This window comes from Silurus meridionalis, chromosome 19 (genome assembly GCF_014805685.1).
Source record: "Silurus meridionalis isolate SWU-2019-XX chromosome 19, ASM1480568v1, whole genome shotgun sequence".
NCBI classification, from domain to species: Eukaryota; Metazoa; Chordata; class Actinopteri; order Siluriformes; family Siluridae; genus Silurus; species Silurus meridionalis.
The window spans coordinates 17,446,773-17,474,272 of record NC_060902.1 but is presented as its reverse complement, the minus strand read 5'-3'; the positions used below and the strand labels follow the sequence as shown (position 1 = coordinate 17,474,272).

The 27,500-nt window shown below is 40.0% G+C and overlaps 1 protein-coding gene and 1 long non-coding RNA gene across 7 annotated transcripts in view; one reads left to right on the top strand and one right to left on the bottom strand.

Annotated features, from left to right (window-relative positions):
- Nucleotides 1-23,034, top strand: part of cacna1da (calcium channel, voltage-dependent, L type, alpha 1D subunit, a) — an 82,109-nt gene extending 59,075 nt beyond the window's left edge. For 2 of the 6 annotated variants that reach the window (XM_046875290.1, XM_046875294.1), the window contains 20 exons: nucleotides 2,598-2,681; nucleotides 9,028-9,051; nucleotides 10,434-10,466; nucleotides 11,345-11,473; nucleotides 12,219-12,284; nucleotides 12,521-12,612; nucleotides 12,730-12,889; nucleotides 13,091-13,218; nucleotides 13,552-13,648; nucleotides 13,989-14,091; nucleotides 14,186-14,287; nucleotides 15,296-15,429; nucleotides 17,466-17,582; nucleotides 18,209-18,597; nucleotides 19,175-19,201; nucleotides 20,404-20,532; nucleotides 20,677-20,816; nucleotides 21,005-21,111; nucleotides 21,620-21,937; nucleotides 22,180-23,034. In XM_046875290.1, the coding sequence (XP_046731246.1) occupies nucleotides 2,598-2,681; nucleotides 9,028-9,051; nucleotides 10,434-10,466; nucleotides 11,345-11,473; nucleotides 12,219-12,284; nucleotides 12,521-12,612; nucleotides 12,730-12,889; nucleotides 13,091-13,218; nucleotides 13,552-13,648; nucleotides 13,989-14,091; nucleotides 14,186-14,287; nucleotides 15,296-15,429; nucleotides 17,466-17,582; nucleotides 18,209-18,597; nucleotides 19,175-19,201; nucleotides 20,404-20,532; nucleotides 20,677-20,816; nucleotides 21,005-21,111; nucleotides 21,620-21,937; nucleotides 22,180-22,485 (2,685 nt within the window). In that variant the 3' untranslated portion in view covers nucleotides 22,486-23,034. The remainder of the gene's footprint in view (nucleotides 1-2,597; nucleotides 2,682-9,027; nucleotides 9,052-10,433; nucleotides 10,467-11,344; nucleotides 11,474-12,218; nucleotides 12,285-12,520; nucleotides 12,613-12,729; nucleotides 12,890-13,090; nucleotides 13,219-13,551; nucleotides 13,649-13,988; nucleotides 14,092-14,185; nucleotides 14,288-15,295; nucleotides 15,430-17,465; nucleotides 17,583-18,208; nucleotides 18,598-19,174; nucleotides 19,202-20,403; nucleotides 20,533-20,676; nucleotides 20,817-21,004; nucleotides 21,112-21,619; nucleotides 21,938-22,179) is intronic. The other 4 variants (XM_046875292.1, XM_046875295.1, XM_046875293.1 and 1 more) reach the window with 3 other exon arrangements.
- Nucleotides 17,430-27,500, bottom strand: part of LOC124402337 — a 13,442-nt gene continuing 3,371 nt past the window's right edge. The window contains exon 4 of the long non-coding RNA XR_006928698.1: nucleotides 17,430-17,556. This is a non-coding gene — a long non-coding RNA (uncharacterized LOC124402337). The remainder of the gene's footprint in view (nucleotides 17,557-27,500) is intronic.

The following is a 27,500-nucleotide window of genomic DNA, read 5'->3' as shown; positions in this document are numbered from 1 at the left end:
AAGACAGTGAACAATGACTTTCTTGGTAGGCTACTGTTTAGATACAAGCCATGTAACAGACACTGTCTTTCATTAAAGCCTGTGTAAAGTTCATTAGTTTCAGTGTAGAAACCTGCGGCTTATAGACAGGTGCGGCGTATTTATGTTCTAAATAAACATCTTTGTCAAATTCAGTGGGTGCGGCTTATATTTGGGTGCGTTTAATAGTCTGTAAATTACGGTAGTAAAGACAGTGTGCTGGACTTCGTGGATCTTTGGTGTTGTGGAGAGGATGTCTGGGTGTAACATTGTGTATCATAAAATGGTTAAATATAATCTGTTACATCGCTGCACATTAGGTTGGAGATATTTGTCTGGTTGCTTCTGTTAGACTTTAGCATTGTGATCAATCTGTACATCATCTAATACTCCAACCAGGAGCAGCTACTGTACACTCAGTGTATACGATCAGTGTTCACACGGACACATTCTGCCTCCGTGATAGTTACTGTACACTCCATTCAGATAGCTACAGTTACACATTGACATTCACTGGCAGAAACAATTCAACAGATTAGAAATGAGTCGTGATCTGAGAAAATTAGTGTCATAATTAAAATTAGTGCAATTGTGAAACAAGAACAATGATGGAGCATATTTTAGTTTATCTGCAGAAACAATACCACAACTAATAAGAAAAACCAAGAGATTTGGCAGATAATGAAATAACAATGGCAGTCAGTGGAACAAAGGCTGGATCAGGAAGTTGGACAGTTGACAAACTGAAGATAAAAAAAAGCTGAGCTGAAGAAAGGGAAATAAAAAGACTCAGCACAGCACAGCACTCTGTTCATATCTATTATATACTTGCGGATGAAGCACCGGCTCCGGATCCAGCGTCGTCCCTGTGCCGATGGAAAATGGTTAAGTGTGGTGTGCAGTGTTTAAACAGGTTTTCTCTGTTCTCTGTAGAGTGGAAACTACAGAGCTGCATGCTGCTCACAAAGTGTAGAAGAGTGATGCCCGGTCTTACACACACATCTGTTAAAAACTTTTAGGTCTACAATGAGTTAGAAAATAATCGTGTATGAAGGAGAGGGTTCTTAATATTTCGCTTTGAGCGTCGGTCGGCTTTAGTTTTTCCGGTGTGTTGCGCACCGTTGGCGGACGGTGCCAGCAGTTTTTCGCCCAATTCTGCATGTGGATTCGGCGGCGGAGCTCCTCGTCGATGAAGAGAACTCTGATTGGCTATTCCTCTTAGCGAATGAGCACATGAGGAAAAAACAGAACTGACGAAAGCAAACAATGACAGAGTAAAGAGGGAACACACAGACACTTGTTGTCGTTCTTGCTTTTGTCTATAAAACTTAGCAGACATTGAAAAAATCTACAAAAATCTGTTAGTAATGAGTGCGGCAGGTGTAAATGCCAATTATATATTCACAGTTCTAGCTATTCCGGTTTCCCTGTTTGGATGCGGAATAGAGACTACTGCCACCTGCTGGTATGGGAGAGTTCTGTTCTCTCATACAAGTGCAGAGCGTACATGCGGTTTGGTGGGTCAGATGCACATGCCAAATAATCGGCCTAATCTGCAGCACAATTAGCCCTTGCTGATTAATTAATTGCCTGACCGATCAGTCGTTCCAGCGCAGCTTTTCAAATTGAAACAGAACCTACTGCAACCCGACTCAATGCAAGTTAACTGAAGGACGAGTCTTGTATCATAAATGCATAAACACACACTCCGATGACTTTCTTGGCAGTTATGTAGCACACAGAGAGCTAAATAACATGATCTGTAACATCCTGAGGGATTACTGCTACTGTAAGTCAGTTGCTCTCAGTATCAGCTCAAAACTCTCATACTATAACACATCCCTAATAAAGAGCATCTGATCAGTTCTCCAGTCAGAGGCAGAGGCTCAGCGCTGAGTGTGATCGGGCATCACTAGCGTAGGACTGAAAGACTAACGCGTAATGCACGATCCGTTTCCAGTTTGAAGCCAGCACCGGTGTGTGCGTTCAAACTCAAAATTCACGTGTGTGTGTGTGTGTGAATTTTGACACACATGACGTGAAGTAGTGATGTAACGTTAGATGTTATTGTGTAGTTCAGAAGTGGAGTAATCTGCTGCTAAATGTCTCAGAGTCATAGCTAATCCCTGCTGCCTGTCTAAGGGTTATCTTGAAGACCCGTGGAACGGGTTCGATGCTCTGGTGGTGATCGGCAGCATAGTTGACATTGCGCTCACTGAGGCTGATGTAAGTAAGCTCAGACCCTGGCCCCGCCTCCTCCTCCTCCTGCTCCTCCTGCTCCCTCCATCGCTGTCCTCTATTCCATGTGGAGGTTGTGTATTCCTCTAATGAACTTTCACAGCTCTGCCAGGATGTTTCAGCTCCCTCAGAGCTAACTTTGAAAAACTATATTAAAAATGATCTTTCTTTTCAGAGGTGTGCTAATTTCTGTTTTTTCTCCTCTCTCTGTTTTTTTCCTCAACCTTTCCTCCTGTGTCTTCCATAATGTTTCTCTTTTGATTCCTCTCTTTCTTCACCCTTTTCAACCCCTCCCTCCCCGTGTGGTGTGTTCGTTTTTTGGTTTGTTTTTGCATTAACAGCATTATTTCACTGATGCTTGGAACACGTTTGATGCCTTAATTGTAGTTGGTAGCGTCGTAGATATTGCTATCACTGAAGCTAACGTAAGTATGAACAACTTCGCTTTTCTTTAGATTAGAAACCTTGCAAGAAAACTGTTGGGAGGATTACGTTTTTTTCACACAGTGCATCTCTGGAGCATTTCAGATGCGTCTTAATGCTCGCAGAACACCAAAATCAAACTCGGATTTAAATGGACGTTGTGAATTTGTGATTTTGAGCACAGGACGTTGAACAAGCTGAACAGAGTTTCCATATCTGTAGTAGGAGAACACACGTGAGCGTATTATTATACTGGAGATTCAAGATGTAGCTCTGCTAACTGATACATACAGTAACTGCCAGATCTTTTCTATAGACAACATAAAGGGATCTTAGAGCAGGGCTAAATCATGTATGGAATCTGAGAACACGTTCCTGCTCCGATTACAAGCCCTAATTTAAATAAAGGATAAAACATGGGGTGTAAACGGTTCAGTAGAGTTATGGAGAAGAAATGCACAACATAATGCACATTTGTGAACAACAGTTTATATTTTTAAAACTTTTTTAAAATTAAATGCCTGCATGGTTTAAATATAAAGATTAATATATACAAATACAATTTTATAAATCCAATAAATTGATGAAATTGATTCCTTCCATCCTTTATTTATTCATTCCCTCGATATCTGGAATTGTCAGGTTTTTCTCCTTGTAAGAGAAATTCCAAGAGAGTCCATATCGTCGTAAAAACGTGGCAGATGACGGGATGTGACAGCGATTTCACGTATGCACAAAACAAAATTGTGTTTCCAGTACGGATCCAGTAGCCACAGTGACACTGCGCTCAAAGTGCGAGGCGGAGACTAAACAAACTTGTGATCCGCCGATTAATACGTTCAGTTTGGTACGAATATGTGTACAGTTACACCTTTAGTCACCCTCAAAGGTCTCCATTTTCCAGTAACAGCAGGTGTGTTATTCCACTTTACTATAGATGATACAGACAACTACCCTCTGTACTGATAAATAAATCTATTAATAATAAAATGTGCTTTTTAACCATTTAGAATCCCAATTAATGTTCACAAAACATCCACAAAATACACTAGTTTCTGTTCTCGCTTATGTTCTACTGGAACAGTCGTTCCATCATCATCAAAGAAGCAAAGAACCACCAGGAGGTGTAAACTCCTCTGTCCTGAGAATTTCAGGGCCCATAAAGTTTTAGCTTTGAGTCTTCCAAAGCTCTGATGCTGAAGACTCCATAAATGTTAAATAAACACATCCCTACTTTAACTGCTATTGTTTTATATAGAAATCTCTGTCAGAGCTGCGAGAGCTGTGAGAATGGACTCGTCTGACTGTAGATGGTTTGTGTGATATACAGTAAGAAGGTTGTAATCTCATCTCATGCGTTTTTTTTGCAAGGTTTCATTCCTACAGTTTCTAACCAGAATGTCCTGAACATCAACATGTGCACTTTGTTCTCCTGCTGCATATCTGAAATATATTAAAACTTCAAGGGGTGGGGAACAAAATCTTCCAGGTTTAGGCCGTGTGTGTGTGTGTGTGTGTGTGTGTGTGTGTGTGTGTGTGTGTGTGTGTGTGTGAGTGCTTCAGAAGGAAGTGACTGTGATCATGTGATTAATTTCCATAATATATCTGGCCTAACTCCTAATGTTATTTATTCTTATTATTTCTTTAGAAACTGTTTCAGGCAAGTATGGCGAGACCAGCTTTTGTTTTTTTGATGATTCTCTTGAACTCTTTGAATCATTTGTTGTGAGGTTGAAGTTGTTTCTAATCACAAAAATTAATAAATATGAAGCAAATTCTAGGTGAGGTATTAGTTATGTTCGTAGAGATCGGAGCTGTTTGTGTTTTTTGGAGATGCTGTAGAGAACACATACGTGTTGGACACTTCTGATGCGTATAACATGAACGATAGCAGACTCAGGACGTTTGAGGCTGAGCTGGACGTTCTGCCGCCAAGTCTGTCTGTCGAAGCGACGCAACAGCTGGGCTTTACTAATCTCGACCTGTTCAGTCTGTGTTTGTTAAGTCCAGATGTTATTTACAGAGACAGTCACACTATTAACGTCTTATAAAAGATAAAGGAGATTAAGGAAAATCTGCTGATGTTTGTGCTCTCTCTGCCCACATGCTAAATTAGCGTTGAGTGATTTCTCTGAACATGACTGGTGTTAGCTTCATGGAATACTTCACCACCCTTCAACATCACGTTCACAGACTCAGAGTCCACGTTCAGTCTACAAACCCGACCGTGATAACAGTCACCAACCCAAAAATGTTTTTTAAACACACACAGAAAACATTTGCAGGAATATAGTGAGATGAATTTTGTGTAAATTGGTAGAAATACATTGTACTGTATCACATTTATAGTGAGTACATGTACTGTACAGTATACAGTTCTGCAGTAGCAAAGCCTGTGCATAGGTTCTCTGGTTGTTTATTGGTTGAAGTGTCTTATGATGTCTAAAAAGAGGCGGAGTTAAAGACACGTCAACCACAAAACCTACAGTTTCTGTTTTCTGTACTGTAAAGCTACTCATTTCTTATGGAATGCACATTATATATATTTATATAATGAGAGACCGGGAAAATCAGTGAAACACGTTAGTTATGGGGTAAATGCAATTCCGTGAAGATTCGAACTGCAGTAAAGTGGTGGATTTACTGTACTATATATATATATATATATATATATATATATATATATATATATATATATATATACACATTAGAAAGTATTAACATAGAAACATCACAGACAGTTTTTGACACCTACTGACTGATACGTCAGCGCTGGGTGTGGAAGTGGTGTGGTGGAGAGGTGGAGTATTTCACACATGAGTGGGTTTCCTTCTCTGCGGGGTTTCTAATGACTGGTGTCTCCTAATACATACTTTTACACTTCTAGACATACACTGACAACATCTCTCTCTCTCTCTCTCTCTCTCACACACACACACACACACACACACACACACACACACACACACAGGCTGTCTGAGCTTCAGTGCTGTCTCTCTGGAGTTCCCATTTATCAGTGTCCACGTCTCTGTTCTTTAGGTGTTTGTATATGTAGTTGTGTATCGTTGGACAGTGTTCTATGAATGTGAGTCTGTGTCCCTCTATACATGTGTCCTGTGTGTGTCTGTGTGTGTCTGTGTACGTGTTTGTGTGTCTATGTCAGTATATGTGTGGATGGCAGTGATGTCCACGCTGATCTGCACAGCATCAGCGTCTCTCAGGTTTTCACTCCACACTGACTATTAAACGAGTGGAGTCGTGGCTCCTGATTGGCTGGACTGAAAACCTGCGGCCACGCCGGCTCTTTGTGGATAAGTTTGAACGCTGATTAACAGATTTATTTCACAAAGTCTTGAACGCATGGTGATTAATACAGAATTTCTCAGACTATAAGATATATTACTTTCACACCTCCACATGAGTACATGTTTAGCCTTTAAGTGTTTTTTTTTTTTTATAGAAGTTATATAAGTCAAACTAGTGTTTGAAATGGGAGTCTTATAGTCTGAAAAATGTTTATTATATAAAGTTCTTGTGAGGCCTCATCTCATCTCATCTCTTTCTCACTGTCATTTCTGTCCTGCTCTCACACTGAATGATATGAAACTGCTCGATCTGTTACTAACAGTAGCATTTAATGTGCTAATTGGCTCTGAATTCATGAACAGATCCAGTAGTACATATGTGGGTGTTTGTGTGCCATTTGCCCATTTGCATGCTGGGAAATGTTGTTTGCCACGCCATATGCTAACTACGGTTTGCATTCTGCAGATGGCGTTTCAACACCTTCGGTCTACGGTCAGTCACTGTTAGTCACTGTGAAGTTTGTCTGTCCTTTCTTTTCATCACTCTTTTCCATCCATCTCCAGAGTGGCTGTGGAGCTCAGAGCTTAGAGCTGATCATGGCAGGAGTGCTAACTGAGTCCGGTTACTATACCAAGTGTCAGCATAGATAGAACTCCCAGAGAAACACAGCGTCCAAATCACGAACTCATTGAACATGATGACTAATCAAAACCATGTTAAAGACGGGAAAGAATTTATACAATGTTCTCAGTAAACATGGTGGTTGCCAGACAGACACTTTTCACTAAACGCTAACTGTAGCATGCAGTAGTGCAGTAGCACTCATTTCATGTCCTCTGTAAACATTAACTAAAGCGCACCATGAGCTGGGGACTGCTTTCTTATGATACCAGAAACACCAGAGAGTGTTTTTTTTTCTTTTTTTTTGTTCTTTTTAAGTCAGTTTGTATTGTATTGTAAGTCCTGTCAAAAACCGATAGAATGGAACGTGTCAGAAACCTGAAGGTGAAACACTTCCAGCTGTTTTACAAAACCTGATCAAAAATCTTCATTACATTGTGGAACGAGACACAAACCATGTCAGGCGAGACGGATGTCCAGAACATTAGTGCAGAACAGAAGAATCAGACATTGGACGGCAAATCATTGCTGCTTGATGGAGTATGTTAAAAAGAGGAAAAGGACATAAACCTACTCTATCTCAGTCTAAAGTACACTCACAAACACACAAACACACACACACACACACACACACACACACACCATAAAAAGCTCATTCAGCTGTCACACACTTGTTAGTCAACCTGCAGCTAATATGAAGAAACTGTACGTCACACTCTGTATTTGTTTCTCTTAATAAGGAAATACACACTGGATGGTCGCGTTGTGTGGTGTGTAAAAGGGCCCCAGTGAGCTGAAGACTGTGTTTGTCGTGTGTATGGTGTGTGTGATTGTGTCTGTCTTTGTTCTGCCTCCTTCTAGTGAGCTGTTAGAGCTCAGATGAAAGAGAGAGAGAGAAAGAAAGGGATCATGGGTTGAGCAGGTGTGTAGACTCGAGCTAGGCTGCATGACGACACTGTTCCTGCACTCATTCCGTGCCTTTCTTTTAGCATCGTTTCATCTTCTCTTCCTGAGTTTCTCGATCCACCTCGATCCTCCGTTCGCTCGTCCTGTGAGAGCAGTGAGAGCGCCCCCTGAAGGCGCTCTGATGCAGTGCTCTGTCCAGTATGCATGAATGCTACAGAGTCTACTCTCAACTTTCTTTTTTTCTACTGCGAGTGTGTGTGTGTGTGTGTGTGTGTGTGTGTTGGAGGGAAATTCTAAATGCTCGTCTGCCGTTTGAATGCTGTGCATGCTCCACTGGATGCTACAGCTAGGAAGTGCTAGAATGCTCATATTCTGCATCACCGATTTCTGCACATTTCCCACCTCGTCTCTACAACACAGCGAGTGTCCCACACCAAGAGCTGTTTGTGCTTCAGCCGTTCTGAGGGTTTAATTAATTCTATTAATCAGACAGGAACTGTAATGAATGGACATTCGGTGTTGAGGATAAGGACGGGTTCCCTTTTGAGTCTGGTTCCTCTTAAGGTTCCTTCCTAATAAAGTCTCTGAGTTTTTTCTTCACCACAGTCAAAACAGTCCCAGTCATTAGGGATCAACTTACAATTTATAAGGAACAAACTTATAGGCACTAATTAGACAATTATAACTGATATATTTTATTATACAACTTTCTAACCAGTTTATCTCTGTATAGCTGCGATGTTAAAGGCAATGTCTCTTGTTAAAAGCACTTTACGAATAAAAATGAATTGAATGTAACCATTGAATATGTCTGCATGCTCGTTAAATTAAAGCAAAATCTAATATATACAGTACATTATAACTCAGGTTGTTGCTGTGAGCAGCCATGTTGATTTCTCATAGAACAGCTCCCCCTTGTGGACAATATGAAACCTGCGAAATGTCAGACTAGTATAACTTTTTGTTGCAGTGATAAACAGCTCTTGGTAGCACACTCAGAGTTTTGTTTAGAAAAAGGGTTTAACGAGAGAACAGCCTCGTCTGTCTGGAGCCTGCTCGTTGTGTTTTGTAACTGAACAGGCCACGTTTGCTTTTGTTTTTTTTGTTCTTAAAAACGCTCTTTTCTTTGTTTGTTGGTATGTCTGAATGAGTGTGTGTGTGTGTGTGTGTGTGTGTGTGTGTGTGTGTGTGTGTATGATGTGTACGTCTGAGTGCATGGCAGTGTCAGAGGGACACATGACTCCTGGTTGCAGGTGTTATCTAATCAGTACAGCTGAGGTTAGGTTCACTGTAGGGTTCAGCTGAGTCTGATTCATACTCACAGCATCTCAGGACCTCCAACATGGACATCATTTAGTGCTGAGAGTCGAATGTGCAATCCAAAGGCATGAAATGAAGATGTTAGAGGTGTTAAAATGTTGATTGGAGGAGTGTAATGGATTGTATGTATGAATGGTGGGTGATTAAATGTTGATTAAATGGTTAAGTGAATAATTCAGATGTTTGTTTTTAAAGCCTGCAGAGGGGGAAGAGTTGCCGGTAAGATACTTTCTTCCTTATTGGGCCTCAGCTAAACATATTACATTTCTGTTAACATGGTGTTTTTACAGCAGGCCATATTTACTAAAGCACTGTTCAGAGGGGATCAGTTTCACACAGGGACGTGAGGTTACATGATCACGATCAGTCTAAATAACATGCTGCATTATATCCTGTAGGAAAAGGGTTTTTTTGAGCATTTTCTTATGTATAAAGAGCTATAAAGTATCAAGACCTTCGCTATGATCTCCTGCTGAAGCCAAAACAAAAACATCAAGCACTTCCCAAAATGGCCACACCCCCACAACCAGCACTGCGTAATGCAGAGTACTGTAAAGGGTGTATATTAGAGGTCAACCAAGCAACAGATGCAACCTGGAAAAACTATCGGTATGGATTTTTTTAATTCCAGCTATCAAATATCGGTGCTGATTAATAATCAAAACCAATGAATCAGTCAACCTCTAGTATATAGTACAACTTACAAGTGAATGTAGTTTGTGGAAAAACCCAACTCACTGACAGTAAATGTATCCAGGTACAGTACACACGAGTGTATAAAGGTACTTCATCACATCATATGAAAAAAACAGAAAACACACACAAAACAGAAAACTTCCTCCAGATGGATGAAAACCCAGCAGTGTGCACTGATCAAAGCTAATATACAGACTCGCAGTGACAAATCCACTGGAGAGAACTGTTTTCAAGTTTGTAGGAGAAATGCAGGATATACAGATATAATACACATCGCTCTCATTCAGCATGGACTGGAGCTGTACATCCAATCTGACCTTGATTTTTGCCCAAATAAGTCTGGAGTTAAATGACTAAATAAATGACAGAATAAATGAGAGAAATAAAAGCTCAAAGACTTTAGTAAATATGGCCCTTGTTTGCTTTTTTACAGTGTCTTCTGTTCATATTTATTCATCATATATCTGAAGAATATAGACAGTGAGCTTCTTTTCTAGTTTTATATGTGCGTATTCTGTCTTATCATTTGCATATTTGTTCATATGGAGATTCTCACGTTGTCATGTGACTAGTTTGTATATGCTCTTTATGTTTATCTGTCGCTTCACCCTGGTTATATTGTTGAAACTGGGGTGTAAATCAGTCAGAAAGTCCGTGTGAATGCTAAGCGCCGAGCTTCATTACTTCCTCTCTGGACAGAGGAAAGATTTTCTACAATTACTTCTATTGTTCCCTTAATGTCATGTGAACAGAAGTTTCCCTGAGATGAGATTTTTACGTATGTAGGGTCTGAAGTCAGGTAGACATGATGGTGGTCACATGATTTAGCATAATGAGTGTGTTTAATAGTTTGAGAGTGTGTGTGTGTGTGGGAAAATAATTAATGCAGCTTTTTAATTTTAAAGCCCACAGAGGCTCCAAAGGTGGATGAGTCGGGGGTAAGATACTCCGCCCCCTACTGGGCCTCACCTATAAATATCATTACTTTCTTTTTCCAGGTTTCCGTTCAGATTCTTTTCTGTCTTTATTTATTTATTCATTTATTTATATCTTTATAGTTAAACTCTTTCTGATAACTCCGCCCCTCCCTCTTTTGATTTTAGATTTAGATTTGACCTCTTTTAATCCTCATATGTTTGGTTTGCTATTGGTTAAGTTTACTTTTCTGGCTTTGGGTTTGCCCATGTTTTTTTTTTGTTTTTTTTCGATTTCTTTGTTGAATAAGAAAAAAGTGTCAAGCAAACGTGCCAGCGAGTGTGTGTGTGTGTGTATGTGAGTGTGTAATGGTATTGGGGGAGGGTGTATGGGTCAGTAGCCTGTTCACGTTTGTAGAGCTGACACTGCTGCATGATGTAAACACCCCAGTTCAGGTAAGGATGTGACCTCAGGTTCCCACAATAGGTTTTGGGACCTGGAGGGTCCGCATGCAGTGCTGCAAGGTTAATAGAGCCATGCTTGTGCCCATGCAGTTAAGTATGGCCAGATTATTTGAATTCAGCATGCCTCTCCCTCCTACTTCCTCCTCCTGTTTAAGGACTGCCTCGTGTCGCAGGTGCCTGGTGCTGCTACAGGTCTGGCCAGCGTTAGATACATTACACATCCCCAATAACATTTTCTCAAAGAAAGAAAAAATAACATAATATTGAAGTACAGGAATTTTTAGACTCAGTCCTAATGTAACTATGACCAGTAAATGAAAAGTAGTAATGTGTAGTGCCCCCTACTGGCCAAGTAGCTAAAGCACAGCCAGGCGCTTTGTGATTTCTCGTTCTCTCTGCACTGATTGGTGTACTAATTTTTGACTCCGCCCCTCCAGAATGTAGAAGAAAATGCTCGCATCTCCATTACCTTTTTTCGGCTGTTCAGAGTGATGCGATTGGTCAAGCTGCTCAACAGGGGGGAGGGAATTCGGACCCTGCTGTGGACCTTCATCAAGTCTTTCCAGGTCAGTTCATGCTATCATCTTTATCAGCAGAATCCAAAGAGAGAGGAGTCACATATTCTAGTGTAGGGGGTACGTTCACATGCACACACTCTAGGAATGTAAAGGAATGTAAGATTATTTGGGGCATATGATGCATCAATTTTAAAAAGTGTGCATTGGATACAAGATGGCATTTGTATTGCGATGCATAATTTGTAACATATTTGCATCAGTAAAAACTGATTTATTTATATATAATTATTAGTAGATGTGCTGTACTTTAGAAAGTGACCAATCATTTCTAACCAATATTTTCTATGTAGATCAGTTTCTACTCGCAAAATTGTTTCTCGAACGCCCTCTCTCAGCACCACTGCTGCTAATATTTCATCTTTATAAAATTATAATGTTTATAAGTCAGAAGGCACTTAAGTAAACTGATCATTTGTTGTCTGTCTAAACCAGAGCAATAAAAGCGAACTGTCTGTACCCTATTGAATTGCATTGTGTTAAATCGAATGGAAATCGAATCTCACTGTATCGTAATAGTGGTGAATCGTATCGTATCGTATCAGTAGCTGCTTCATATATCTTTAATATATTGTATCATCGGCTACACATCGAGATGCGAATCACATCGGCCTCAGTTATGGAGATGCACATCCCTAACACACACACACACACACACACACACACACACACACACACCAGAAAGAGCTTCAGTATTAGATAGCTGGGTTTCTGACTGGATTTGTGTTTCCTGCAGGCTTTGCCATACGTCGCTCTGCTGATTGCCATGCTGTTCTTCATCTATGCCGTCATTGGTATGCAGGTGAGTTTCTTAAGTGAAGAATTCTGTCTCCACTTATACTTCAGGTGCCAAGGGTTTGTAAACTCTACTATTAGAAGTCTACTGTACACATCTTTTGAGTCTGTCAGAAAGTTTTTGCAGTAGAAATGTTATGACTCCTTCAACATGGATCATTTGATATCACAGTTCCAAAAGTATTTGAAATATTTTTCAGGTCCATCTGTCCATATGTGTGTGTGTGTGTGTGTGTTTTACAGATATTCGGGAAGGTAGCCATGGTGCATGGCAGTCAAATCAACCGGAACAACAACTTCCAGACTTTTCCCCAAGCCGTGCTTCTGCTGTTCAGGTCAGTGTTACTACGAATATAAAGGAAATCAAAATGAAGTCTGGGAGTCTCATTTATGTGTGTGTGTGTGTGTGTGTGTGTGTGTGTGTGTGTGTGTGTGTGTGTGTGTGTGTTTAGATGTGCCACAGGTGAGGCGTGGCAGGAGATCATGCTGGCGTGTATGTCTGGGAAACTCTGTGACCCAGAGTCAGACTATAATCCAGGAGAGGAGATGACCTGCGGCAGCGGCTTCGCAATTATCTACTTTATCACGTTCTACATGCTTTGTGCATTCGTGGTATGTACACACACACACACACACACACACACACACACACACACACACACACAAAATCTCCTGCTTAACATACTGTACAATAATATAACAATTATTTATTCTCATTAAGCTTAAGCATGAACTGCAGATATATATGGTTTGGGGAAACGATGAACACACACAGCGAGAGTACAGAGCGCTCTGATCTTCTCATATCTTTAGATCATTAACTTGTTCGTGGCGGTCATCATGGACAACTTTGACTACCTGACCCGCGACTGGTCCATCTTAGGACCACACCACCTTGACGAGTTCAAGAGGATATGGTCCGAATATGATGCAGAAGCCAAGTGAGTGTGTGTGTGTGTGTGTGTGTGTGTGTGTGTGTGTGTGTGTGTGTAAGAATAGGTTTACTGACATCACATTAAACATGGCTGATGAAAAGTCCAGTCACAATTCATTCAATACTGTTTCTTCTTTCATGCAACCAAAAACACATTTAGTTTTCCAATTATATTTTTATATGTATACTTACTGACCTACATTTCTAAAGCCACCCTAAATGCTCGTGGTAGTTTTGTGCTTTAATGACAGATGTCTTGGGTAAATATGAATAGAAGTGTGTGTGTGTGTGTGTGTGTGTGTGTGTGTATAATATGTGAATTAAATCCTTTTTCTCGCAGGGGAAGAATAAAACACTTAGATGTTGTGACGCTACTGCGACGAATTCAGCCTCCACTTGGCTTTGGAAAGCTCTGTCCTCACAGAGTAGCATGCAAGGTTAATACACACACACACTCTCTTTAATGTCCCTGCTACCATTAATCTGTGTGTTTTGTGCAAGGTGATACTACTTGTACTGTTTCTCAGACAGAATGTATTTTGTGTTATTAGGGAGGGTAAGATTAATCAGATTAAATAATAAGTATGTAAAGCATACCTGAAGCTGTACACACTTCTGGATATCAACTGTGATGCATTTTTAGTCCTCTAGATGGTGCTGTGTTTATTATTTGAGAATCAGCTTAATTTTTTTATTGTCTGTATTTAATGTCAACTCACACACTTTAATAATTATAGCGTGTGTGTGTGTGTGTGTGTGTGTGTGTGTGTGTGTTAGCGTCTAGTGGCCATGAACATGCCTCTGAACAGTGATGGCACTGTGATGTTTAATGCCACACTGTTTGCTCTGGTCAGAACTGCACTGAAGATCAAAACCGAAGGTGAGCATGCACACACACACACACACACACACACACACACACACACACACAAACAGTTGTAACAGTAGTGGTGATTTTGTTCGGGTGCTTGCAGGAAATCTGGAGCAGGCAAATGAGGAGCTGCGAGCTGTCATTAAAAAGATCTGGAAGAGAACCAGCATGAAGCTGCTTGACCAAGTGGTGCCCCCTGCTGGTGGTCAGTCAACAAGAGATCATGCTGCTGCCTTTCACACACATACACCCACACACAAGGGTTCTAAAGAGACTAACTCACTACCACCCTACAGAATATGACATACTGTATAACACACACAGACACACACAGACAACAGCAATGGCACCAAAGGCACCACCTGCTTTGCTTTGCTAGTATTCACATTTGATTATTCAACTTGTCCAGATCTTCTGAGGAAAATATGTGTGTGTGTGTGTGTGTGTGTGTGTGTGTGTGTGTGTGTGTGTTATGAGCTTTGAGCTTGCACGGCGTTTTGGGCATGCTTTGTTTCTCCTACAAAAGCCGAGCTCTCCGTCTCTCTTCTCACTGTTTTTCTTGCTTATTCTCTCTTTCTTGCTTTTTCTCTTTCTCTTCCTAGTTTCTGTGCTTGAGTGCTTTCACAGCTTCTGTTCCTCCCTGACTCTGTGTGTGTCTCTCTGAAAGCTCCTCCGAATATTCTGAAGCGATTCTGTTTCAGGGCGGTGGCATGGAACAAGTGTTGCCTCTTCTTTCCAAACGTTCTCCCCAAAATACTTAGTGAAAAAACAATGACGCAGACCCCTGCTTCAGAATCATTCTGTTTCTCTCCTGCACTCACACTAAAAGCATGCATGCACTCTCTCTCTCTATCTCTTTCACACACACACACACACACTGCTTGTGCTGTTCGCTTGCGTGTGCTTTGTAGAAAGTAGAATAGGTGCTTTTTAAGTCTGAAGCTTGTCACTAAGACAAACACACAATGGCCACACCTCCTTCATTAAGACAAACACACAATGGCCACACCTCCTTCATTAGGACAAACACACAATGGCCACACCTCCTTCACTAAAACTGACACACAATGACCTGATGAATTAGTGGAAAGTGTAGTAAGCCCCCTGATGGTGTATAAACATAAGTGTGATAACGTGTGTGTAAACAGAGTGAGGTAGTGTGCTAAAAGCGAAGATGTGTGTGTTTGTGTGTGTTTGTGGTCTGTTTATTCAGATGATGAGGTAACTGTGGGGAAGTTCTATGCCACCTTTCTGATACAGGACTACTTTAGGAAATTCAAGAAACGTAAAGAGGATGGACTGGTGGGAGTTCCTCCTACCCAGAACAACATGGCCATCACGCTGCAGGTGAGCTCGAATGTGCGGAACGAACCAGATGTGCGGCTTGCGGTTAGAAAATATTGAGACACCTGGTTGTGGGTAGCAGATATCACACTTTAGCCAATAACCTAAACAAGTCATGTTGTTTCTGCTGCTGCATGTGTGTGAATGCAGAATGTTTTTGCACTTGTGAATGTTGGTGGCGTTGCCCTGATTATAAAAGGTTTAACTACATGAAAGCCGTATTATAAAATGATGTGATTAGAAGAGACGGTGTGATATGTGCTACACAGAGTGGCCTTGAAACCTCAAACCTTACTGCTATATGCTCCGGTTTAAAATACAATGCATGTAAAGTTTTGTGCTAAACGATTAAGAAAGCAACCACAACACTGTACTACATTCAACAGTAACACCAGAACTTACATTGGTATGGGTCCCGTACAGTGGGCTACCACAGTGTTTACTTCCTGTGTGAAGGACCTCCAAAGGCCCCAACACTGGGTCTCCATGTGTTTGCCAGATTATTAATCACTATCAGGAAATTTGTGCATGAATCGTTACAGAAAGTGTAAAGTTAGATGAAACATCTGTTCAAGCATCTGCATCAGCCTGAAATGCTACGAGATGAAAATGCCTGCATCGATATTGTTAATATGGGAACTTTTCTTTAAGCAAAATATTTTTGGGTGGTTCTTTCATGGTTTTGAGAACATCTCAGTTTTTGCTGTTTAATTTTTAAACGAATTCTGCTTAAAGAAACACAAAACGGAATGATTTCCCAAACAAAGGCACCACAGGGATGGTTATGATCCATACAAATAGCCACAAGTTTGTAAAAAAAATAGTTGATTGCTGTTGTTAATATCCGCTAGTGACAAAATAGTTTTTCCGGGTCACATCTGTTGCTAGAGCGGCTGAGAAGGTCTGCTGTAATTATAAATTCCAAGAGCAGCCTCTAGAGGTGTATGACTGACCCCATGTGTTGTTTGTTTTGATACACTGGACTGCTCTCTGTACCTCATTCATGTTAATTCATTGTGCATTAACTAAATGAAACAGATCAAATGAAAATCAACTCAAATTATATATGTATTAGTTAATGCTGAAATTACCAGACAATAAACAATACTTCTAATATGGAATCTTACTGTAAAGCATTAGCATTTCAGCTAAAACCAAACAGTCCTGCTTAAAATGGCCATATATAAATGTCTTCACAAAGGCCAGAGCATAGAAACGTTATAATATTTTTACTTTTGTAATAAAGTTCAGTACTATTTTACATGAAGTGCTATGTTTGTTGATTCAGTATTATTATTAATAATCGGTTATCAGCGAGTACGATCCGACCAAGCTATCTGTAAAATCCACTATCGGTCGACCTCTAATCATAAGAACTGAGCACTGGGGAGGTGTTTGCACCAGATCATGTGTCCTGTGTTGGCTTTGTTTAATCCGACCCTGTACAGCTTAGGTTAACGATGTGCACATGTAGCTACGTGTTTCCTGTATGTCTGAATGCAGTGTGCATGTTTATTTAAATCCATTTCTATTAGATGCCCTTCACAGTCTCTTCTCACCTTCATTGTCTCCATCGCCATTGTACCATAACCACATGTGTAATCACATTCATGCTTTTTGATAGAAGACCACATTTTTTGGGGAACCCATTTTTTTAAATTCACTCTAAATTCATCTCCCGTGCATTTATTTTTGTTCATTTGTTTTGTTTGTTTTAGCAGATAGCATTTGCTGTAAATGTTAGCCACGCGTAGTTACAACTCAGTGCACGAAAGACGGCGTGTGGCGTTTTTTTTGGACTCTCTGCTCGTACAGTACGTGTTCGAGGGGATTTTGTCTTCTGTTCCGTTTCCTGTGAAACATTCTCATCTCTAACCCTCTGTCCTGTCTGTTGTGGAGAGCGGTCATGTCCCTTACCTGTTCCATCTTGATCCTGGTGTGTGAGAGCTTCTCTGTGTGTGTCTCACGTCCTTCTTAATCGTGAGAACTTGGTGAAGCTGACCCGGTTTCTTAGCTCTCCTGTGTTGTGGTGGTTCCAGGCTGGTCTCCGCACGCTGCATGATATCGGGCCCGAAATCCGCCGTGCCATATCATGTGACCTCCAGGATGAGGAGCTAGTAGACTTTATACCTGAGGAGGACGAGGAGATTTATAGGGTAAAGGACTTCACACTTTTACAAGCTCCTTCTGCACAACTGATCAATGTCTCAATTTGCCACTTTTGTAGTATCCATTACAGGAAAAGCAGCTTTGGGGCCCTCCAGATTGAGCTGACAGCTAGAGCTGTGCTGTCCGTGGTGAATTATGATCGCTTCTAAAGCTTTCAGACTGCAGACAAAATTTTATTTACACTGTTCTTGGAAGAAAGCAGGCTAAGCTGGTTAATATTAGCGAGGTTACTTAGGAATGTGTAGCGCTTGTGATTGGCTAATGATTTGACCTTTAAGTATAAATATTTACAATTTTACTCCATTAAAATGAATAAAATCTACAGGAGATTTTATATAAAAAGACTTCAAGTGAGACAGAATCCAGTAGATTTAGTGCCAATAGTGATATTTCATTTGCAGATTTGTATTTTTCATTTATTCCCAAATTAGCTTAAAGATAAAGGTCTAGTGGATTTATTAGTTCATCAGATTCACTCATACCATGAACCATGTGACCAGCTTCTTTTCTGTTCGCTGTGTTTTTTTAAAGACATCAGCTGACATAAATAGACCACAGTTTGATAGCGATGTAATGGCTTCATCGTCTCACACTCGCGGGTGTTTATTAACAGCGAAACGGTGGCCTTTTCGGCAATCACATTAACCACATCAACGGCGACCCCCACCGAGGTTCCGGGCATCAGACCAACGCCACACAGCGCCCCCTGCAGGTTCATCCTCCCCCGCACTACGCTGACATGGAACAGCCCGTGGGCCGGCTGGATCGCGCCAATGCCATGGCCCAACATAATCATCATCACCACCATCATCATCATCACAATCACCACAATTCTTACAGCAAGTCACCCAAGTCCACCAACATCAATCTGAACAATGCTAACATGTCTAGCCTGCCCAACGGAGGCCATAATCGCTCCTACCAGCATCCCCCGGCCAACGGATACACCGGCACGTACTACCCAGGGGAATATGAAAAGCCTCGGACGCCACGTGGACACAGGTAAAGTCATTCTTTCTGCAGTGTCTGTTTTCTCGATTATAAAGTGTTGTGTTTTTTATGCACCTCATTTCCATCCAAACTGATGTTGTTTATTATTTTTCGTTTGACTTAATATGTAGGCTTTTAAAATGATGCATTTTTTCCAATCTGTATGTATTTATTTTACCTCGTAGTGTCTGATCATCAATCTAGCTCTAGCATCTAGCATCAAGCTCACTTTTTCTGATCTCCTATTCCCACCAATTACACATGATTTGTTTGTATATGTGTATTTTGGCATCTGAATTTATTTTGTTATAATTATGTAGCTTTAGAAGACAAAATCTATAGACAAAATTATGTCCTTCAAATTCACTACCACCATCCCTTACATATACAATACCACTGTATCTACCCCATATACCATATAATACACCATATATATATATATATATATATATATATATATATATATATATATATATATATATATATATATATATAAATAAAACCCTCTCACTTCCCTGTCTTTTAAAACTTCTGTCTTTTTCCAAACTTAAATGGCTTTCTTTAACCATCTCCCCACCTTCTGGAGCAGAAGGCGCTACTATGAGGCCTATATTAGGTAGGTTCCACACTTGATACTGCACGTTCCTCTAGCACATAATAACTAAATTCAGTGCACCATTTATTCAGCTGGGGGACAGACAGTAGTACTGCAGTCAGTTCTTAACAGTGTCCTTGTTACATTTTCTTTTTCTTCTCTGCTCTAATCCTCTGCGCTAAAACGCCAGTCTGTGTTGTGTGTGTCAGTGCCAAACCAAATAAGTCAAGACTCCTGAAAATATGTGCTATACACTACTAAATACATAATGAAGCTAAATAGTTAAGACCAAATTAAAGAGGACTTCACTAAAAGTACTATTAGACTATGATGCTACCAACACCATGCTTCACAGAAAGGATGGAATTAAGCAGATGAAGAACAGTGCCTGATGTAAACATTTATTAAATAGTTAATTCGTTTTCATGGCCTGAGTAACTTTATACTTTTATAGTTATGGACTGCACATAAACATGGAAACCATCCCAGACATGAAGAATGGTGAAGGTAGTTTACTGGGTTTGGGTTTACTTTCCTGCCTCAGGGCCTTAAGCTTGTAATCATTTAAGAAACCTTCACAAAATATTTGCAAGCAGAACTTTTGTTTAGCGGATCATTACCGGAAACATGACAAATAACTCATTGATTATTCATTATGAAGTAATTTTCAATTGATAAGAACAAAACGATCTATTGTTTTATTCTTGAATAAGGCCGTAATAAAAAATAAACCGCCTTGGAGTGTGGGACAAAGAGAACAGTGGCTGTAATTCACTATACTTGATGATCTACATCGTTTCTATTCGCCTCAGAGATGATCAGTAATTTCACTTTACACTCGTTCCCAGCCAGGCTTAAATTTAATGCCCGGTTTTATTGAGAATTCGTTTTATGACCTCTTGGTGCAATGGTCCAACTTACAGCCAGGTGTACCAGACGTTTGCCTCTGGACACTTTATATAACTGTGTTCAAACTTTTTATTTGGAGAACATCTATAAAGTGCAGCCTGAGTTGAGACTCTGGGCGTGCAGCCACGTCTGGGTCTGGACTTTCCTGGTTTGAACGTTGCACTCCTGCTGATATCGTCCTACACAAGCTGTGCTTTGTTTATGAGGGTGTCTGTGCTGCGTCACTGCCCCCGCGGACTTTCGCATGGTCCTGCATGGTTGTATTGCTGTTAGCCTGCACGGGTACTTCTTTTAACCTATGACCTTCTGCACAGGCCACATGGCAGCATCAGGCGCCAACCCACTATTCGTCGGGAGGAAGATATGGAGGAAGAAGGATACTCTGGGGAGTACTACAGCGGAGAAGAGTTTTATGAGGAAGATGCAGTGCAGCCGGGAGACAGGTATCACCGCTGCACAGTAGATCAGTGCTCATGGATTATTCCGTGAAGTTGACAAACCAAAAAGATTTCACTGTCACTTTTATTTCTTCATCTTTGTGGGTTTATTTTTAGTAACCTGTAATCGTTAAAACTCTTATTGCCCAGGAATCCCAACAGCGATCAGGAGTACGAGACTCCCCGTGGCTACCATCATCCTGACAGTTACTATGACGATGACGAGCAGCCCCTTTACCACGACTCGTATCGGTCACCAAAGAGACGGCGGCTTCCTCCCACACCGCAAGGTGGACGATTTAGACTGCTTTAAGTTTGAATAATAATTTCAGGAGAGAGAGAGAGAGACAATTATCTATCTATCTGTCTGTCTGTCTGTCTGTCTGTCTGTCTATCTATCTATCTATCTATCTATCTATCTATCTATCTATCTATCTATCTATCTATCATCCTCTCTCTTTATCCATCACACGCTCAGGAAACCGGAGGCCATCGTTCAACTTCGAGTGTCTGCGCAGACAGAACAGTCAGGATGAGCTTCCTCGCCAGCGAACTGCTCTTCCTCTACATTTAATGCAACATCAGGTACCACTGAATTATTGCTGCATTTAACACTTTTAACAGGCTTCTAATGCAGCTGCTGCTGGGTAAAAAAAATAATGTTAAATAATGTTAATCTTAAAACAAATAATTAATTAAGGAGAATTTACTTAATTGGTTTAAAATATTAAAACCAAAAAAAAAGCAGCTGTTACTCATGAGCCTGGTTTTAACCAGCTGTTCATCTGCTCTCGGTCACCAGAAGGCAATGACATGGCAGGTGAAGATTTATTTATTATGTGCAGTATGACAGGGATGAGAGTCAAAAGTACTAACACACGAGACATTTCTATTGAGATTTTTTTCTATCTTTCATAAAAACTGAAAGAAAACAACATCACTTGCTACACATCGACAAGATTCAGGTTACAAACTGTTTCGTCACTGATGTTACAGCTTGTTATACTTGTTTTGAGGTTACATGTACTTCCTAGAGGCTTGATGTTATGCTTTGCGATGGTCTTCTGTATCCCTGACTTTTGTTCTCTTTCAGGTGATGGCAGTTGCAGGGCTCGACTGGAGTAGAGCTCACAGAATCTCACCTACTCGCTCCACTCGCTCATGGGCAACGCCTCCTGCCACGCCTGCCAGTAAAGACCGCACCCCCTACTATACACCAATGATCCTTGTGGACCGTCTGCGCCGGGACAGCATGGGCAACAGCTACTGCTCTGTTAGAAAGAGCTCATGGTACACTGATGACCCGGAGTACCAGCAGAGCACCTACTCACCAGTCCACCTTCAGATCCCACATGAGTACCACAACCAGTACCACCAAAAGAGAGGCAGCGCCACCAGCCTTGTGGAGGCGGTGAGTGCAGGGGAAACCATTTAAGCACCTAGTTTTGAATAAATATTAAAAGGTTCAGTAGAACATTTTGTGCAATCCAGCCCAGTTTAGTTCTCTGTTCAGAACCTGATTCAGAATTACTAGTTGATCAGCATGTTTAGTAGGTGTTTATGGAATTATCAGTATAAATATACTAAATTTGTTGTTGTGGGTGTGTGTGTAAAGCAGTAAAATGATATTTCTACTGCATACGTTTTGGACAGGTTTTGATATCAGAAGGACTGGGAAGATTCGCTAAAGACCCCAAGTTTGTTTTGGCTACAAAGCACGAGATCGCGGACGCCTGCGACATGACCATCGACGAGATGGAAAGTGCAGCAAGCCACCTTCTGAACGGTGGAGTCATGCACGGGGTCAACGGGGTCAGCGTTTACCCAGTCATGAGACAAAAAGAGTACGATGTGCAGGACGTTTCGGCCAACTACAGCGACGAAGAGCCGGAATCCGAATCTCGGCCACGTTACGAGGAGGACTTGGCGGACGAAATGATCTGCATCACCACTTTATAGCGTAACAGCTGAAGCAAATGGACTTGTTTGTTTCTCTCTCACTCACACACACACACACACACACACACACACACACACAAAGAAATGCATCTATTGGCTTATAACCAAAAGAAGTGCCTTCCTTTCGAGAGGAGTAGAAAGGCACCAGGAGTAAGGACACGCTTGCCCCGCCTACTCTCTCCCTTACTGGTCGAGGTGCATATCCATCACAGGCCACGGGGGAGGGGTCACTCTGCCAGGAATCAGTGATCTACTCTGTGGGACATGTGCTGTTGATGCGTCGCAGCTCGCCGCTATCTGAAGATAAAGTCTGTGCTGAACTGTGACCGGCCGCTTGCACCGTCACTTCCGGCTACGGACCAATCAGCAGCGATCGTCGCTATTTTTTTTCCCCAAGGTGATGACAATCAGATTCAAAATGTCATTACCTCAGTCACGTTATTAGGGTTTTTTGCAAATCACGCATGTTTCCGATGCAAGCTAAGTATGGCATATCTCCCCTTTAGAGGATTTAGTTTTCAATTGATTCATTAAAGGTTGATGAGATTATTATTATTATTATTATTATGAACTCTTTAGATAACTAACACCAGTCACACCAGTCTGGACTTCTTGGAGATCTTATTGCATTTTTTAAGAAATCTGGAACTTCGAAACCTCTTTTGGGGTAAAGATCGCAACATTTTGTGTTGAATGCACTAGCAGGCAGGTTATTTTTTTAAACTCTAGGTTTAGCCTGTTTTGGGCTTTCATAAAAAAGAAAAATGAAAAAATGATGCCTATGCTGTAAATTCATTGTAATATAAAATATAACAAAACTTTGGAAAGAGACATATTTTGTAATGATGTACTGTAGGGGGAAAAAGGAATCAGCAATATTGATCCTAATTGATGTTACTGTATTATGGAGAGAGAAAAAAAAAGTGTGAATTTATTAGACAGTGGATTCGTTTAGTTTTTTCGGAATTTGAATTTTCGGCTCATATGCATTATTAATCGGTTCGTGTGGAGAAAAAAAAGCTGTTTTTAATGAGAGGAAATTCATCTCACACCTGCACAAGATATGCAAATTTTTATTTATTTATTTATTTTTACATTTCATTTTTTCTTCTGTGTGTGTGTGTGTGTGTGTGTGTGTGTGTGTGTGTGTGTGTGATTACTGCTCCATTACCCACCCCTCCCCTGTAATCCCCCACATGCAGTACGGATTATAAAGTGAGACTCTCCGCTGCTGGACACTCGTGTAGGGCTCGTGGAGCGGTTGTACGTTTGTTGTGTTGTGTTGTGTTGTGTTGTGTTACCCGAGAAGGTTCACTCCCAGTGTGTTTCGTCATGTCATTTTGTGCACAGGAGGTTTAAATGCTTTCACGCATTGATGATGCTGCTTAAATCATGTATTATGACACAAAAGACTGAAAGGACGGCCTGCACTGGCGTACGTTAGTCACGTGTTCCCTTTAGCGCTCCGGACTGGAACGGGCCCTGCTGGGGGAGTAACGATCGTGAAAGTGGAACTGTCGACGAGGCAGGGCTGGAGTGGCAAAGCAATACTGCTTCCTATTAGCTCTCTGACTCTACACATATACCTCCATTAACAAAAGGAAGACAAAGGCCCTGATTTACTAACAGCCCGAAAAAACGTGTGCGAATTTTCTGATCGATGAAGTGTGTTGCAAGTGGTTTATAAACAGTCGGGTTAAAGACTTCATGTGAAGAGTAGATCTTGGCCGGAATATGGAAATGAGGTTTTTCACGTGTGGTGAATGTCCAACCACAAAACCAGCTTTTGCTCTGGGAATATTTACTCTTTTTCTAGGGCTGCAAAAAGGGCAGAATATTTAAATAGTGAATTATTCATGAGGATTCACTGACGAATAATCTGCATAGAAATGCGAGCATTTGTAACAAATATCACTTGGAATTTTTTTGCATTTGTGTGTGATACCGTTTAAAACAAAAATGGTGTGGAACAACGAAACCTTTAATATCCTCTTACTCTACTGTCGTTCTCCTCTCAGGCTAATCGATCGATTATTCCACCGTATCTGATTTCTAATCGAGGAGTTTGCTTTAAACAAAAACTTGAGATTTTTTTTTTGTTGTTGATTGAAATGGATCTTTGCTCTCTACCTCTTTATAGCCAGAAATGAAATCACCTCATTGTTAAACTTAAACGCATCGAATACACCGAATAAATCTACAATCACAATGTTTCACGCTCCACATGGCTATTATATGGCTCTGATTTATTCCTGAGTTTAAAACTCAGATTATTTCCAGATACTAAGCCATAATCCTAAATGTGACGATTGTGTTTTCATCAGAAACAGTTCTAAAAATATTTGACCTGCTGTTTGGTTGCACTAATCTGCTCGTTCGCTGAGTTTCAGGCTGCTGGTGCTAAATCGATCTACCCGCATGAACACCCCCCTGTGTTTCACCCTGACACTGTTCACTGAGAGAAATAAAGGACAACCAGCTGTTTTATGCATTCAAAAGATCCTCCTTAAATCAGATTCTACATATTTTCACAGATGTTACCAAGTTTGTGCATGTGTTTTCACATACACAACCCTTTAGTAAATCAGGGCCATATTGTTTCAGCCACTGATTATTTTTTTTCCCTCTAAAAGTATTTTATTCCTTGTATTTATCACAATGTATTTTATTGAGGAGGTTTTTTTTCTCTCCGGGGACGTCATCACTTTCAAAATAAATGAAACGCCATAAATGTGTGACTGCAAAGGCACTGCCTTGAAGTGTTGGGTTGCAGCACAGACTGAAGCGCCGGAGAAAAAAGGAACTTACAGGATTTTGTGGAGCGAGTACTGTGCTTTCAGTCAACCGAACACTGTCATGAAAATAAATCTCTGTATATCGTGGGTTTAACCACTGCATGTGCACATCTAAAAGGGCTCTCTGTCTGAAACGTTTTGTGAGGATTAAATGTACGTACATATTGTTCCGGTCTTTATGTGAATTATATGTTGTAAGAGGACCAATGCGCATTCTAGGCACATTGTACTATTTGTAGCAATTTCTCTTAAAGAAAAAAAAAATTATATGCATTATTAAAAAAAAACACAATGTTAAAAAAAAAATAATAAAGCTTTTACAATATTTTTTTTTCAAGTTTAAAACAACTTGCTTTTACCTCATGTCAGGGATTCCTAAAGATAATAAATGTTTATATATATATATATATATATATATATATATATATATATATATATATATATATATATAAATAATAGTTTATTCTACACCCACTGAGAATTTCGATCCTAGCACATTGGCTGTTGGTCTTTGCACAAAACATCTGTGATTTCAGTTTCTCTTGTTATCTACTCAGAGTTTTGTGTATTAAAAGTAAGCAAACCCCCAACTAACCCACCCCTGCCCACTCTTCTGTTAATGTGTGTTTGTTTTAGTGAAATACTTAATACATATCATTTAACATTTCACCTTTAAATGCTGGGATAATAGGAAAAAGGGGAATTTAAAAACATTAAAAAAAGAATTGCACGTCACCATAATTCAACATGGTAACAGGTTTTAAAGAAGAAAAAACACGCTTAAAGGGAAATACAGGTTTACAGTAATTTTAAAGAAATGTCTGTATTTCAGCATTTTCATGATTTTTCACTCTAGAATTATTACTGCTCTTAGTATTATGATTATTGTAATTAACGCTGTAAGGAAATTTAAAGTTATGATGTATATTATGTACAAATATCCTGGAAAGATGTATGATCATGTTCACTACTTGAAAGTCCTGATTTTTTTTGTTCTGTATTGGTTTTTATTAAGCAAAAAAAAAAAAAAATAATAATAATTTTTTCTCTTCGTAGCAGATTTATGAAAAACCCCTGAGGTTTTGTATCAATGCATTTTTTTTTTTTTGTATTTTTTCTTTTTTTTTCTTATTTTGGCCCAGACTTGATATGAATCAATACTAAAGTTTTATTTTCTAATGAGCATTACTGAATAAACATAAAAAATATCAGGACTGATTTGCATACGTGATCATTTCTATCAGAATAGATTTATCTGTAATATGACTGTTCTGAAGGTGTTGTTTCCAAAATACCAGCAGATTCACACGAGGTACAAATCTAGAGCCAATATCAAACGCATAAACAAACATGTTAATAAACAAAGACGTAAACAATGATATTGTGATATTTACTATAACCAGCCTTTTATATAACATTTATTAAGATACAAATGTCAGGTTTTCCACTACAGGACAGATGAACTTTAAGGAATGCTAAATTATTGTATTTATTTTTTATATATTTAGATTCTTAAACAGGAGATTAAAGCTGCTCTATCACAAGTGATAACAGGAACATATTGGTTTAGTTATCTATAAATGAATACAAAAAAACTTACACAACAGAATGTGATTTTATAGGACAATAATCTTCACACCACCCTGTGCTGGATTATAGTCTAATAATAAGTGTATGTAATTTATTCTCAGTTTGGACACTGCATTTAGAAATCCTTAAGGTGATTATCAGAAAGAAACAACAAGAGGAACCTGAGTGCAAAGAGATTAACGTACTGTCACTAAGCACTTTATTAGGACCGCTCCACCTACACATCCATGCAGTTATCTCATCATGTGGCAGTGCTGCAAACCACAAGCTCATGCTGATATTGACATGATGTTGTCAATGTATGTTCACATCAATGACTGCTAGTGTTGGTCTGTTGGTCTTTGAGAATTCGGATCTTCTGCTACTTTCACATGTAACGGTCACTAGGGTTTACTCAGAATGGTGCAATTGAGAAAAACCTGCATGATGCAGTCATGACAACATGGGAAAAGGAGTTTTAAGTGTCTTGTGGAATTCATGCAATGAAGAATATAAAGCTGAGAGCCAAGTGGAGGATCTATCAGTATTAGTATAGTGTTTATATTTTATGACCTGTGCACACAGTAGTTAAATATCTAAGATAACTAGAGGTATGGGGGGACAGAAACCTAATTCTATTGAGTAATGTGC